Source organism: Neoarius graeffei, chromosome 3, assembly GCF_027579695.1.
Source record: "Neoarius graeffei isolate fNeoGra1 chromosome 3, fNeoGra1.pri, whole genome shotgun sequence".
Classification (NCBI taxonomy): Eukaryota; Metazoa; Chordata; class Actinopteri; order Siluriformes; family Ariidae; genus Neoarius; species Neoarius graeffei.
The window spans coordinates 69,819,336-69,835,312 of record NC_083571.1 but is presented as its reverse complement, the minus strand read 5'-3'; the positions used below and the strand labels follow the sequence as shown (position 1 = coordinate 69,835,312).

General features: G+C 39.0%; 2 protein-coding genes across 8 annotated transcripts in view; both read left to right on the top strand.

Moving 5' to 3' along the window:
* The window catches only part of bdh2 (3-hydroxybutyrate dehydrogenase, type 2), a 28,075-nt gene extending 20,409 nt beyond the window's left edge, over positions 1–7,666 (top strand). For 2 of the 3 annotated variants that reach the window (XM_060917202.1, XM_060917201.1), the window contains exons 6-11: positions 145–253; positions 3,304–3,364; positions 3,478–3,591; positions 3,834–3,892; positions 4,262–4,354; positions 6,119–7,666. In XM_060917202.1, coding sequence (XP_060773185.1) covers positions 145–253; positions 3,304–3,364; positions 3,478–3,591; positions 3,834–3,892; positions 4,262–4,354; positions 6,119–6,172 — 490 coding nt within the window. In that variant the 3' untranslated portion in view covers positions 6,173–7,666. Of the gene's footprint in view, positions 1–144; positions 254–3,303; positions 3,365–3,477; positions 3,592–3,833; positions 3,893–4,104; positions 4,355–6,118 lie in introns of those variants that run through there. The other variant, XM_060917203.1, reaches the window with a different exon arrangement.
* A 261-nt stretch (positions 7,667–7,927) lies between these two features.
* si:dkey-162b23.4 (sodium/hydrogen exchanger 9B2) overlaps positions 7,928–15,977 on the top strand; it is a 29,598-nt gene continuing 21,548 nt past the window's right edge. For 4 of the 5 annotated variants that reach the window (XR_009654335.1, XR_009654334.1, XM_060917200.1 and 1 more), the window contains exon 1: positions 7,928–8,041. The gene's annotated coding sequence lies outside the window, so the exon portion shown is untranslated. Of the gene's footprint in view, positions 8,042–14,426; positions 15,850–15,977 lie in introns of those variants that run through there. The other variant, XM_060917199.1, reaches the window with a different exon arrangement.

Sequence of the window (15,977 nt, the reverse complement as noted above, 5' to 3'; positions counted from 1 at the left end):
TACATAAAAACACTTTCATATACTGTACAAAAAGTGATTTATTATTAAAGATTATTGTTAGTGGTAATGTTGGTGGTGATAATTTATCACGTCACGCCTCTGTTAATTCCTTGTCATTCTGTTTCTTGGTTTATTCCCCCTCAGGTTTGTTCATCATGGTACGATCCTGGACTGTGAGGAGTCGGACTGGGACTTTACCATGAACCTGAACATTCGCAGCATGTACCTAATGATAAGAGCCTTCCTACCCAAGGTCCAAACTCACATAAAGCTCCATTTACACTCCCAATCAGCTGTGATGGATCTGCCATTTATATAGTGGGGCAAAAAAGTATTTAGTCAGTCACCAATTGTGTAAGTTCTTCCACTTAAAAAGATGAGAGAGGCCTGTAATTTTCATCATAGGTATACCTCAACTATGAGAGACAGAAGGAGAAAAAAAAAATCCTGAAAATCACATTGTCTGATTTTTAAAGAATTTATTTGCAAATTATGATGGAAAATAAGTATTTGGTCAATAACAAAAGTTCATCTCAATCCTTTGTTATATACCCTTTGTTGGCAATGACAGAGGTCAAACGTTTTCTGTAAGTCTTCACAAGGTTTTCACACACTGTTGCTGGTATTTTGGCCCATTCCTCCATGCAGATCTCCTCTAGAGCAGTGATATTTTGGGGCTGTCGCTGGGCAACACGGACTTTCAACTCCCTCCAAAGATTTTCTATGGGGTTGAGATCTGGAGACTGGCTAGGCCACTCCAGGACCTTGAAATGCTTCTTACGAAGCCACTCCTTCGTTGCCTGGGTGGTGTGTTTGGGATCATTGTCATGCTGAAAGACCCAGCCACGTTTCATCTTCAATGCCCTTGCTGATGGAAGGAGGTTTTCACTCAAAATTTCACGATACATGGCCCCATTCATTCTTTCCTTTACACGGATCAGTCGTCCTGGTCCCTTTGCAGAAAAACAGCCCCAAAGCATGATGTTTCCACCCCCATGCTTCACAGTAGGTATGGTGTTCTTTGGATGCAACTCAGCATTCTTTCTCCTCCAAACACGACAAGTTGAGTTTTTACCAAAAAGTTCTATTTTGGTTTCATCTGACCATATGACATTCTCCCAATCCTCTTCTGGATCATCCAAATGCTCTCTAGCAAACTTCAGACGGGCCTGGACATGTACTGGCTTAAGCAGGGGGACATGTCTGGCACTGCAGGATTTGAGTCCCTGGCGGCGTAGTGTGTTACTGATGGTAGCCTTTGTTACTTTGGTCCCAGCTCTCTGCAGGTCATTCACTAGGTCCCCCCGTGTGGTTCTGGGATTTTTGCTCACCGTTCTTGTGATCATTTTGACCCCACGGGGTGAGATCTTGCGTGGAGCCCCAGATCAAGGGAGATTATCAGTGGTCTTGTATGTCTTCCATTTTCTAATAATTGCTCCCACAGTTGATTTCTTCACACTAAGCTGCTTACCTATTGCAGATTCAGTCTTCCCAATCTGGTGCAGGTCTACAATTTTGTTTCTGGTGTCCTTTGACAGCTCTTTGGTCTTGGCCATAGTGGAGTTTGGAGTGGGACTGTTTGAGGTTGTGGACAGGTGTCTTTTATACTGATAACAGGTGCCATTAATACAGGTAACGAGTGGAGGACAGAGGAGCCTCTTAAAGAAGTTACAGGTCTGTGAGAGCCAGAAATCTTGCTTGTTTGTAGGTGACCAAATACTTATTTTACCAAGGAATTTACCAATTAATTCATTAAAAATCCTACATTGTGATTTCCTGGATTCTTTCCCCCCATTCTGTCTCTCATAGTTGAAGTGTACCTATGATGAAAATTACAGGCCTCTCTCATTTTTTTAAGTGGGAGAACTTGCACAATTGGTGGCTGACTAAATACTTTTTTGCCCCACTGTGTATTAAATGAGATATGAGAGAGATTTGAGCTTATAGCCTTCAGACTGATTGTTACGTTGCGGTTTACACACTGTTCATGTCCCCAGGATAAAACTGACTAAGGGCTTCTCTTTTCTCCTCTGATTTTTCAGGAAAGTTAAGATTCATCAGAAAAACATTGGCAATATTAGTGGAGTTGTGGCTCGACTGGGAACCGTATACCTGCTCCAAAAACATTCTGAGGCTCTTATTTGCATCTTTGCTATGAATAAAACAACAGCAGTAGCAACATTTTCACCTTTGACTGAGGATTGTGCCTCTGATCTCTGCCTTTCTAATCAGATTTAACTCTCTAAAGAGGTTTATTCACGTTTAATATCGCTTATCTGAAGGGTATGAAGATCCAACTCTAACGTCTTTCACACATCAAAGCTCCCTCTTCTGATTGGACACTTAAAATTAAACCTCTGGTATAAGCTTAATTAGAGTCCCATAGTAAATTAGGTGACACACCAGGGTCCCATTATCAACATCTGGACCGAGAAAGAGACATCGGGGGGGGGGATACAATTATAATCGCCTACAACTACATGTTTAACAGTTATTCCACGAAACCGAGTCGTACATGAGCTGATGAGGCGCATAGCACCGAGCTGGCTATAAGCCATGCATGACCAAATTGAGCGGAATAACGGTTTTATTCTATCCACATTCACTGGATTTTGAGAAACAGCATTTTTATTTTTTGCAAATTCTATAAATAAAAACTTTGTACAAAACGTCCGACAAAATCATTTCCGCTTAGAATGTAAACAAACCAGCGAAATGACAGTAGCAATTTGTGAAAAATACGATGATAATTCTTGAAAAGTTAAAGATACATTCTTACCATCAAATACTTTCATTCCATATTTTGTGGCTTTTTTTTGGGGGGGGGTTTGAGTAGAGTTTTTATTTCGTCCTCGGTTGGCTCTGCAAAGAACTCCACCATTTTGTTTTTCTCTATTCATGGTATATGAGCTGATAGCCTAGTAGTAGAGTAGCCAATGAGAGCGTGTGATTGCTCATATCCAGTGAATGTGGATAGAATAAACAATATTATTCCACTGGCATTCAGCAAAATTTGAAAATACAAGTGTGATTTTAAAATCCCTGGATTGGACAGGGAGCTGGAGGTGAAATTCTTATATTAGCATTACAGTCAGTTTAGAAGAACAGATCTGAGTAAAAGGCACCAATATTAATAAAAGACTGCTGGTGGTTTGGGAGTTCTCAACATGGCGGCCATCTTGAAATCTTTACCCACAGCACTGAAAATGAGCGCTGATATTTTTCTGAGTATTTTTATCCTTATCTTTATATTAAACGTGAGCTCCTGAATGTCACTGTTTCTCTTTGTGTTCATGCACTCAGATGTTGAGTCGCAGGTCGGGGAACATCATTAACATGTCGTCTGTGGCGTCAAGTATCAAAGGCATGAACACATTTTTGTTCTTCTATTGCATTACTTATGATGTATTTTATTATATAAGTTTTATGACTTTTTATAATTGCTGTTGTAAACGTGTAAAAAAAAATTGTGTGTAGGTGTAGTGAACAGGTGTGTGTACAGCACGTCTAAAGCGGCAGTGATCGGACTCACCAAGTCTGTAGCTGCGGATTTCCTCGAGCAGGGGATTCGCTGTAACTGCATCTGCCCTGGTACACACTGCTCAACTCTTTTACTTACACACACACACACACACACACACACACACACACAGTCTCCATATCTACAGAAAATACACATTTACGTTAAAATTCACCCAGGGTCAGGATCAGAACAATAAATGCTCTATAATACTTTTTTCTGTTCAGATTATGTGCTAGAAATTTCTCTTCATTCTTTTTCTTTTCTTTGTTCAGTTCTCAGCTTGAGTTCTTCCTCTCTTTTCTCTCTACAGGAACCGTAGACACTCCGTCACTCAGAGAGCGAATCCAGGCCAGACCTAATCCTGAACAGGTACTAAAGTGTGAGCACAAGACAAAAAAAAGATTCCTGGAAAAATAATAATTCACATTTATGTAAGCATTTGCCTGGAGTTTGAAACGAGGCAATAAAACAGTCCTAGTTGTCATGCGCTGATCGATGCCTACAGTAACTATTTTAGAAAGAAAAACATGATGATTGTGTGATGATAGAGTAATTACACATGAAAATTTTGTGTCCTACAGCTTACAGTCCAATCCAGATAACGACTGAAGCTCCAGCCTGATCACTCACAGTACTCCGATCCATCACACTATCATGCTAACATGGGCGCTGAGTGAACAAAGTGAGAGATTATCTGTGTTGGAAAGATATAAAGCCCTGTTATTTGTTGTGTTTCAGGCATTTAAGGACTTCATGGCGAGGCAGAAGATCGGCAGGTTGTGCACTGCAGAGGAAGTGGCTCATCTGTGTGTTTATCTTGCCTCCGACGAGGTCAGTCCAGAAAATTTTTATTTATCGGGTTAAACGGTGTGCCAATATTACCTGCTTTCAATACTGTTAGAATATTTTTTTATTTAAACAAAAATACAAAATGCAACATGTTTCATTAGAAAACATTTTGTGTGTCATCAGATAATCTTCAGCACTTCCTGTGCTGAAGATAATAACATGCAGATGACAATGTGATGAAATTTTCAATTATATTTTCAGAATTTTTTTTTCCCAATCTTCAACATTTTTGATGGTTTCATGTTAAACTCTAGTCAGTGTTTTACTTTATGATTTACTGGCAGCCAATCAGAGCAAACCTGGGAGCAGAAATGATTAAGATTGATTAGTGAATTGTGGGGCATGTGTCGTGGTGTAGTGGTTAGCACTGTCACCTCACAGCAAGAAGGTTCTGGGTTTGAACCCAGCAGCTGACGAGGGCCTTTCTGTGTGGAGTTTGCATGTTTTCCCCGTGTCTGCGTGGGTTTCCTCCCACAGTCCAAAGATGTGCAGGTTAGGTTAATTGGTGGCTCTAAAGTGAGTGTGAATGGTTGTTTGTGTGTGTGTGTGTGTGTGTGTGTGTGTCAGCCCTGCGATGAGCTAGCGACTTATCCAGGATGTACCCTGCCTCTCGCCCATGGTCAGCTGGGATAGGCTCCAGCTTGCCCCCCGTGACCCCGCACGGGATAAGCGGTTACAGATAAAACAAAAGTGAATTGTGGCAAAAATTTATCACAATAGTTTTTTTTTTTTTTCTAGTGTGGGTCATACCATGATATCATCTGTACAAGTATCATCATCATCACACACCGACTTGGATTATTCTGTCATTTGAATTGATTTTATTTTTCCCTCCTTTAAAGCTCCAGTCAACTCCAAAAATATTGGCACCCCCTCTGAAACCAAGCATCATTTTAAGCTTAAAGTGCCATTCCACCATTGGATGTATTCTTTGGCATAAAATACAATATATTTTATGACAACATGACTAGACAGAGAAATCTTTTAGCTTCAAAATGATATATCAAACATAATTTTTTGACAGCGACAAGTATATTAATTTTGCGACCAAAGTCACCTACCCTTTTAATTTCCGTGCGGTAGTGAAATGTGATGTCATCGGCAGGTTGCCCTTCTTGTGTACCACGTCACGTGTGACGTGGCACAGATTATCAGCAATGGCGGATAGAACGCGATTTCCACTTGTCGGTTGCTGTGCCGATATCCACCATTGACCGTCTCCTTTGGGCATCACTTTCTATTTTCCTTCGCTTCTTTTCCGAAGCTGACAATCGCGTTCTATCCGCCATTGCTGATAATCTGTGCCACGTCATACGTGACGTGGTACACAAGAAAGGGAACCTGCCGATGACATCACGTTTCACTACCGCGCGGAAATTAAAAGGGTAGGTGACTTTGGTCGCAAAATTAATATACTTGTCGTTGTCAAAAAATTATGTTTGATATATCATTTTGAAGCTAAAAGATTTCTCTGTCTAGTCATGTTGTCATAAAATATATTGTATTTTATGCCAAAAAAATACATCCAATGGTGGAATGGCACTTTAAACATGTCGAGATGCTGGATAACCGTGTCAGAGGAAAAGGTTTATGTAGTGCATTTATTTTCTTCAAAACACTAATTTCAAAAGTATTGGCACCTCCGTCAGCCGTACAAAGCACTCCATGTTTGTGTGTTTTTATTTACTGCTAGTGTGATTTTATTATATTGATTAACTGCAATGATTTTTTTGTGTGTGCGCGCAGTCAAGTTATGTGACCGGGGTTGAGCACATCATCGATGGAGGATGGAGTCTGTGATTACACTGGTCTACAAGGAGAAAGCCTTGGAACTGAAAGTAGCTACATGTTACCAGAATTAGGTCACTAATAAAGGAAAATTAAGTCCTAAGTGTTAATTGGCTCCAGTTTCCAAGATATAGCTTCATTTCAAAATTACATCAAAATAATTCAAAATTATGAAGGGGGTGTACGATTATGCTCTATAACTTTTCTGCAAAATGTGATAGTAATGAGAGTGGTGCCACACCAATAATTATAAATTTATCTTTTTATTGATACCAATAATTGCGTAACCCAGTAAATGAATGGAAAGTTTTCATGAAACATTTTCATGCTTTTTTTCATGAAAAACTGACCAAATTGTGGCTAGGTTGGTCCCATTGCTGTGTAGCTTCCCAGACTATTAAGATACAACCTCAAAATTACACAGTTTTAAAGTTTACAAAATAAGCTTGATCCCTTTTGCAATTGGGGGAACCATGCAAAAATAGCAATCGCTACTGTGATTGGTGGGTTCCCTCGACACCATTGGGACTGTGAAAGGCATAGACTTTTTTTCTTCTTGTTTAGCCAATGATGTAGAAAAGTTGCACATGTAATGCAGCAATAACGAGGGGCCCAACTCTTGTCCTGATCCCCTATTTTGGATCCAAATATACCGTAGGTGGTATGCCTTTTTTACCACTGCCGTCATACTGCACTTTTGAGATGCAAATGTAACATTGCCACAAATGTCGCAGAAGTCATCTGCATTGTTTAGACAGTTTCGAGGCATCTTGGCTTCTGAGGGAAAACATCACGTGACATGGCAATGACACTTTCACAAGCCACCAAATGTTAACTGTATGATGCGTAGATCTGGCCAAGACAAATGTACTCTGCAATAAAAGACCAATAAATTACAGTTAGGTGATAATCTTTAGTCTCAAAGTGAAGATAAATTTATAAACTTTCATGTGGTGCCATTTTAATTGTTTTACTGTACTTTGTTAAGAATTTATGAGGCATCATGATCAGACATCCCTCTCCCTTGTAGGCAAATATACTTGCCTGTGTAAATCTTTACCGTGATATATCTTGAAAACATTCGCCAACCAGCACCTTATCACCTTTTTTCGAATTCATCTAATCAGAAATAGGTAAGAATTAGCACTTATTATCTCGGAGGTCAATAATTTCCTAAAATTTGTAGACCTGTGATTCTTTGACCCTGTGTTGGAGGATGCTGTGAAATTTACTGCATTATGGAGGAAAACATCCAAACTGTATGTGATTTAAAACGTATCATGTTTCATCTTGAGTTTGATTAAATCATTAATCAAATAAGACCGAGGGTAAAGCTTTAATGATGGTTTAGTCTTGAGATCATTTTATTTGCTTATTGATTTTTTTTAATGAGTGCCAATAATTATTCTTTCTCATTTCAAAAGGATCAAAATATCTCCCAGTCCTAATGTGATTACAATAGTCTGATTTACTGATGATGTTTCTAATAAATTTTAAAGATTTAAATGTTCTTGCTGTTTGTTTTTTCTTTCTTCATGAGTGATGCTGTTATTAAACTCCGTGTTGTTGACAGTCGGCCACCATTTTGTTTTAACTGATCACCATTCTGACGGTTCAGTGATTGGTTCAATCCTAAACGGCTCTCTATTTGCTATGTAGTGCCCTGAGTAGGGTGTAAGCACGTCGCCATAGTCTATGTAGTGCACTAAAAGAGAGTCTGGAAGTGTTTGGGATCGAGTCTGATATTTCGACACTCTTGTAGCGGCTTTCTTTGGCTCCTCCACACAGCAGAGGCGTAAGCTGCGTGTGGAGTGAATAAGCAGGAGCCGGGTTATAGTTAGTTAATGTACAGCACCAGGCTAGCTCACGGAAATTCACTCGGTGAGTTTTTTTCGCCTTTTTTGTTTTTGTTATAGCGAGTTTAATCCCGTCAGTTGGCTGATTTCATCGTAAAGGAACACAGAATAGAATCCATAAAGCACAAAATATCACTTTTAATTGTTAAATGACAAAAATTGTCCCAAAATGGGTTCCATGTTCACTATATCCAAGTGCACTAATTAGGGCAGAATTAATTCCACTCACACTAGGCACTGGTGCATTATGGGTAATGTGTGGCGTCAGTGGCCTTAAATGTATCACTGCAAAAACCCGGCTTACAAAAACAAGAAATAAAAAGTAAAAAAAAAATGAGAAATATTTTACTTAAAATATACGGAAGCGTATTAGGGCCACTTGGAGAAAATATTTTTTTCTAAATTCCGAGATTAAAAGTCGGAAATTTCAAGAAAAAACTCGAAATTCCGAGATTAAAAGTCGAAATTTTCGAGAAAGAAAGTCGAAATTTACCCCCACGAGGTGTCTCCGGGTCTCTACTGATGTGACTCCACGCTCTCTGGTAGATTTGTGACTTCGACTTTCTTTTCTCGAAAATTTCGACTTCTTTTCTCGAAGATTTCGACTTTTAATCTCGAAAATTTCGACTTTTAATCTCGGAATTTCGAGTTTTTTCTTGAAATTTCCAACTTTTAATCTCGGAATTTAGAAAAAAATATTTTCTCCAAGTGGCCCTAATACGCTTCCGTAAAAAATAAGCAAAATTATCTTCCAACAGAACAAGAAAATTTGACTTGGCAAGATTTTTAAAAACAAGTAAATATATCTAGCTTTAGAAACCCCACAGATGTCTTAAAACTAGTGTATTTATACTACCGTTCAAAAGTTTGGGGTCACTTTGAAATGTCCTTATTTTTGAAAAAAAAAAGCACTGTTCTTTTCAATGAAGATCACTTTAAACTAATCAGAAATCCACTCTATACATTGCTAATGTGGTAAATGACTATTCTAGCTAAATTCTACTAAATGTCTGGTTTTTGGTGCAATATCTACACTGCAAAAAGGAAAATCTAACCAAGATTAAATATCTTAAATCAAGACAAAATATGCTTGTTATTTGTCTGCCAAGATAATTCTCCTTTCCAGGCAGGTTTTGTGTAAGAGTATTTCACTTACTTTTAAGCATTTTTTTCCTTCAATTATCTTAAGGTATTATAACTTTGTTATTGAGATTTTATTACTGGTTATGAGTAAGTTCTGTCTTAAAATGAGAATTACCATAATTTCATGGGTGTTATTAACCATGACAAGTTTGTCAAAGTCAGAATTTCTTATTTCAAGCGTCTTATCCTTTCTTTTAATCTCTTAACACAAAACAGATAACTAAATTAAATGAATTGTTGTATTGTCAATCTGGCAACAAAAATAGGCGACAAAATGGATTGGTTTGTTGTTTTGATTTATTTGGCGGTCTCAGTTGGTATAAACAAACGGAGCACACCAATATGCCCAGATGAAATAGTCAAACTGTTGGTTGAGGGGCAAAGTATCTAGCATGTTAAAATGAGTACAAATCTACTTGTTTTTAGTATAAATACACTAGTTTTAAGACATCTGTGGGGTTTCTAAAGCTAGATATATTTTACTTGTTTTTAAAAATCTTGCCAAGTCAAATTTTCTTGTTCTGTTGGCAGATAATTTTGCTTATTTTAAGTAAAATATTCCTCATTTTATTACTTTTTTTTTCTTGTTTTTGTAAGCCAGGTTTTTGCAGTGTAGGTGTATAGAGGCCCATTTCCAGCAACTATCACTCCAGTGTTCTAATGGTACAATGGGTTTGCTCATTGCCTCAGAAGGCTAATGGATGATTAGAAAACCCTTGTACAATCATGTTAGCACAGCTGAAAACAGTTGAGCTCTTTAGAGAAGCTATAAAACTGACCTTCCTTTGAGCAGATTGAGTTTCTGGAGCATCACATTTGTGGGGTCGATTAAATGCTCAAAATGGCCAGAAAAATGTCTTGACTATATTTTCTATTCATTTTACAACTTATGGTGGGAAATAAAAGTGTGACTTTTCATGGAAAACACAAAATTGTCTCGGTGACCCCAAACTTTTGAACGGTAGTGTATACTAAAAACAAGTAGATTTGTACTACTCATTTTAACATGCTAGATACTTTGTCCCCCAACCAACAGTTTGACTATTTCATCTGGGCATATTGGTGTGCTCTGTTTAAGTAAGTGTTTATACCAACTGAGACCGCCAAATAAATCAAAATCAAAACAACAAACCAATCCATTTTGTCGCCTATTTTTGTTGCCAGATTGACAATACAACAATTCATTTAATTTAGTTATCTGTTTTGTGTTAAGAGATTAAAAGAAAGGATAAGACGCTTGAAATAAGAAATTCTGACTTTAACAAACTTGTCATGGTTAATATAACAGCGATGAAATTATGGTAATTCTCATTTTAAGACAGAACTTACTCATAACCAGTAATAAAATCTCAATAACAAGTTATAATACCTTATTAAGATAATTGAGGGGAAAAAATGCTTAAAGTAAGTGAAATACTCTTACACAAAACCTGCCTGGAAAGGAGAATTATCTTGGCAGACAAATAACAAGCATATTTTGTCTTGATTTAAGATATTTAATCTTGGTTAGATTTTCCTTTTTGCAGTGTAGTTTAATGCAATTTTACAGTCTTGTTGAGTATTTATTTATCTTTAGTAAATACAGTATAGCCTATTTATATCTTTAACCTTTAATCTTTCAGTCCATGTGGTGTTAATGTACCATATGGTGAGTTCATTAGTGTGGAGTCTGATTCAAATCGGATTAGTGTCTAAGACCTCGTCCACACGTAGCCGGGTATCTGCTAAATCGAAGATATTTTTCTACGTTTTGGCCTGTCATCCACATGAAAACACATCAAAAACGAATATTTAAAAAAACTCCGGGCAAAGTGAAGATTTTTGAAAACTCCGTGTATGCCTTTTCGTGTAGACAGAGATAACCGGAGTTTTGCGTTTTAGAACGTCACAATCTGCGCCAAAAAAATGACAACAAATCTGCCCTGACGTCAAACGTGCGACCTTTGTTTACTGCAGAAGCCAGATTAAGCATGGACAAAGAGTAATGGATTGGAGTAGTGCCTTGAAAGCGTTAATTATTGTGCAGGTGCTATTTACATGTTTAATTTTAGAAGCCCAACTACTGACAAGATTCCCAATCAACGTTTTCTTGCGTCTTTTGAAGTTTATACTCCAAAATTGTGTTTAGAAGCAATTCTGTCTCCGAGTCTGTCCAGACGAACGAGCTTGGCGCCATGTTTTATGTTTAGGCGGAAGTGACGCCAACAGAGGGCTATTCTGATGTGATTAGGGGGTAGGATTTGGGGAAATAATGCCATCTACAGGTTTGGAATGCTTATGAATGTGATTGAAAACGCAGACGTTCGGTTATGTGTGGAAGGGATTTTTTTCGAAGACGAGGTGGTGTGGATAAAACATTTTTATAAACGGAGGGGGGGGAAATGTTCGGTTTTAAAAATACCCGGCTACGTGTGTACATGGCCTAAGTTAAAGTGCTGTTCTCTCAGTTTCCACCTCACTTCACCACCACAGAGGTGTTCGTTCAGTCAACGCTTCATTTAAATATTCGGGTTTTATACTGAAACACTCTGAGGTCCTGGGCCTGTCAGACACTCTGTGGCAGTCTGATAAACCTTGACGTTTTTAAATATTTCATCTAATTAAAAACATCCATGCAAAAGTGACACACGGTTATATTCTGGACGCCCTCAGCAATAATAATATGAGAGTAAAGTGAATGTAATGAAATTTGTTTTTATTTAAATTAAGTGCAAACACAACCTTACAAAAAACTATTTTCAGAGTCTTCAAACCTTGTAAAAAAAAAAAAAACATGCACTATAAATGTATCTGCACAAGACTTTTGAAGTCTGAACCTTGGTGTTGGCTACATAAAAGTAAGAACAGCATTCAGAAATGTTCTGTAGTTTCAATACTAATTGTAGAAACTTCAGACTACCTTTGTTTTCTCCAAAGTCAGTTGCCTTTTCAAATGAGTATTGATGAGGTGGGTGTAATTCACCTGTAATCCCCCTGTCACTGTCAATAGCAGAGGCTCCAACTTGGGAAATTGCAAAGAGGGAGATTCTCCCTCGGGTGGCACGGTCATGTAGTGGTTAGCGCTGTCGCCTCACAGCAAGAAGGTCTGGGTTCAAGCCCCGTGGCCGGCGAGGGCCTTTCTGTGTGGAGTTTGCATGTTCTCCCCGTGTCCGCGTGGGTTTCCTCCGGGTGCTCCGGTTTCCCCCACAGTCCAAAGACATGCAGGTTAGGTTAACTGGTGACTCTAAATTGACCGTAGGTGTGAATGTGAGTGTGAATGGTTGTCTGTGTCTATGTGTCAGCCCTGTGATGACCTGGCGACTTGTCCAGGGTGTACCCCACCTTTCGCCCGTAGTCAGCTGGGATAGGCTCCAGCTTGCCTGCGACCCTGTAGAACAGGATAAAGCGGCTAGAGATAATGAGATGAGATTCTCTCTCTCTCTCTGTTTCATTATCTCATTCAAGAGAACATAAAGTTAAAGACGAGCAGGTGATAAATGCAGATGCAAAAAAACAAACAAAATGGTTGAGTGTCGTGGGTTTTCTCGTTCTCTCGCGCGTATCGTTAATAGCGCCATCTGTATGCTTTATCGGTAACTGCTAAGACGTTGGGTGACCTCAGTGTGACCCCGCGACGTCCTGAATTCCGCTCGATTCATATGCACACTTGATCTGCACGCGCATGCCTCCGGCATTCATTCCAATCCCCCCGTTATGCCGATCGGTGTACCGACTGGGGAATCGGCATATACCACGTAGGGCTGGGTATCACCAGATACCTCACGATATGATACTATGGCGATATTTTGCCCACGATAACGATATTATCACGGTACAGCGATTCTGCTATAATCGATATATTGCAAGAAATTTCAACCACATCACGATATCTGTGTCACTGAAGAAAATCAGAATTTATTGACCACTGTAAAATTACATTTCACATACATAACTACACACTCTTGCCAGACATATGTTTGTCTCTATTCCACTGCTGGCAAAACCAAGAGTTGCTTCACTACAACATACAGAAAATTCCCATTTCTGTGCTAGTATTCTCAACTTTTCTGTAAGCATGGACACATCAGTGCTGCTTAACAAGCAGAATCAAATTGTTTTATGAAAACTTAAAACTTACACTGCAGACTGCACATACATTTCAGTGCTAACACTAATATCAATTTGTTCTTTGTAAACTTGAGAACATATACCTGAGAACATTTAACTTGTGCTTATTTTACAGGAACAACACACTGTCTGAAACACATTGAAAAGTGCAGTGGGCATCTTAATTGGAGCATCTTAATTTAATTGGAGCGAAACAGGTTTTGCAAAGTGCATTCTCTTTGTCCGGCTCACTGTTTTATTTTCTCCTTTCCTTTGGAATCCAAAGTGCCTCCAAACATCTGCCTTAAAGTTCGGTGGCGTCTCTAGGTTTATGTTAACAGCCATGCTTGCCTGTTTTTTTTTCCTCACTGCAACCGCCGGGGAAAAAAAGAGAAGACGAAGAGTGCCTTGCAGTGAGGTAGCGGCACAGCGACACCTCGCGGAGTGGAGGTGCGGAAGTCGTACTGGATTTACAACCCGTCTGAAACATGATTTTATTATTTGAAAAAATATCGATATTCAAATTTTGAGTATCGATATTGAATCGGAAGACAAAGTATCGCGATATATCGCCGTATCGATATTTTTGCACACCCCTAATACCGCGGGGTACACACTTGAGTCCACCCATACAATATCAGACACACGAAAAGCTGAAAGTCAACTATTAATTTTCGTCAACATAAACATAAAAGTTATATATTTTTTTAACTAATCATGTGTAGTAGGGTGCATCAGTTGCCCTCACTTTCATAAAATCTGATGCATTTTTGTTTGGGTGTTCCTTTTCACCAATAAAGACATCCTGTGAAATTTTTTGATCATATTCAAAAGTCTAATGGTGGCACCATGAGGTTCATTTTTTGCCAAAAAAAACCCAAAACGCTTATTTTATGTTTTCGCGTAAGGTTTGAATCACAATGTTGGACTCCATTTATTGATTTCTTGTGACCCAGAGATCATGTTAAGAACCTTTGCAAGGGATTGAGAAGCATTAATGTGATTCATAATACATTTGTATTGTTTAAAAGTAGTTGAACAATGATTCAATGAACAGCTAAAACTCAAACTGTGCTTGATAATATATTTAGAATATGTACTAAAAATGTGTATCTAAGATATTTGGTATATTCTATAAGGTGCCATAATGTTTCATGAAAAGTGATCGAAATTTTGTCATAAAATAGCAGCTTTTTCCATAACTTTGAGCTCCTGGTGCCACCATTAAACTTTTGAATTTTGTCAAAATATTTCACCCAGTGTGTTTTCTTACCAAAAGGAACATAAAAACAAAAATGCATCATGATCGGAGGAACTTTTCATTTTTAGGGGGCAACTGATGCACCCTAATGTGTAGTAAGGGTGGGTAGGAGATTTTTATGTTGTCAGTGGGGGTTCGGGAGGATTTTTTAAATGTTCCCTAAAGTGGGAGATAAGTTGGAGCCTCTGCAATAGTCCATTTGTCAAAGACAAAGACCCTGGCCCCACACCTCTCTGTTTGGAAAGTTACTGCAAAGAAAAGAAGCCCTAAAAGCCAAAACTATCACAGTCACAGATTAAATATTCTGGCTTCTTCTAAATCTTATAATAAATATGCCCTCTTCAACTGTAAGATACTCAATAAAATGTTCAATAGCTATTGATCATCCCTGGATTGTGGCTCTCTGCTGTCAGTCCTCATCGCAGTCCTCATCTGGATGCCAGGCATCATAACAGTTCCTGTCAGGTTGAAGGCAAAGGAAAACATCACACGTTTTGCACTTCCACAGGGTTTTTGTTTTCCTTCCCTGCAACCTGCAGTACACACAGGCTCTGCGACCATCACCGGCCCTATTCCCATTTGTGTTCAGCTCAATCCCACAAACTGGCTTGTGAGCCTTGCCAACTTTCTTCAGAGGAGCCTTTGAGGCCTCAAATACCCCTTTTCCACCAAATCAGTTCCAGGGCTGGTTCAGGGCCAGTGCTGGTGCTGGTTCACAACTTGTTCAACTTGCGAGCCAGCTGAGAACCAGTTTGCTTTTCCATAGCTCGTGGTGCTAAGGGAAGCCACGTCATTACGTCGCTGTATACGTCAGTTACGTCGCTACGTTTGCATAAACCTTGGCGCGAATATCGAAGCAAAAACAACACGGAAGAAGCAGCAGCAACAACAATAATAATAATGGATGACTTCGCGTTTGTACAGCTGCTGCTTCTTGTCGCTTAAAAATGGCGATCTTTCGCGGTCTTGTTATTGTTGTTGGTCTTAATAACTCCACCCCCTCGCTGACATAAGCGGTTCTTTCCTCTGGCCCAGCAGAGAGTTGGTGCTAGCCTGGAACCAGTTTTTCTGGCCCCAGAGCCAGTTCTTTGTCAGTGGAAACAGAAATCCCGGTTCCAAACTAAGCACTGGCCCCGAACCAGCCCTGGAACTGCTTTGGTGGAAAAGGGGCAACAGTTTCTCAGTTGGTAGATGAACATGTGCACTTGTTTATACCGGTGAAATGGCACATATTCTCACCTCCCCTTGCTACACAATGAGCGAATGATGACGCTGATGTTAACATGTGAATAGCTGATGGGTGTGTCATTAAGAGGCTGCAGCTGGCTGAAGTACTGAAATTCGTAAGATTTGTTTTTATTCTCTTTACAAAGTGCTAAAGATAAAGTTTGTTTTAAAGATATATATTTGAAAACTAGAACATTCAAGGTTTCTAGTGGTGTTACTTGAATGTTTCTAGCACAAAAACTCG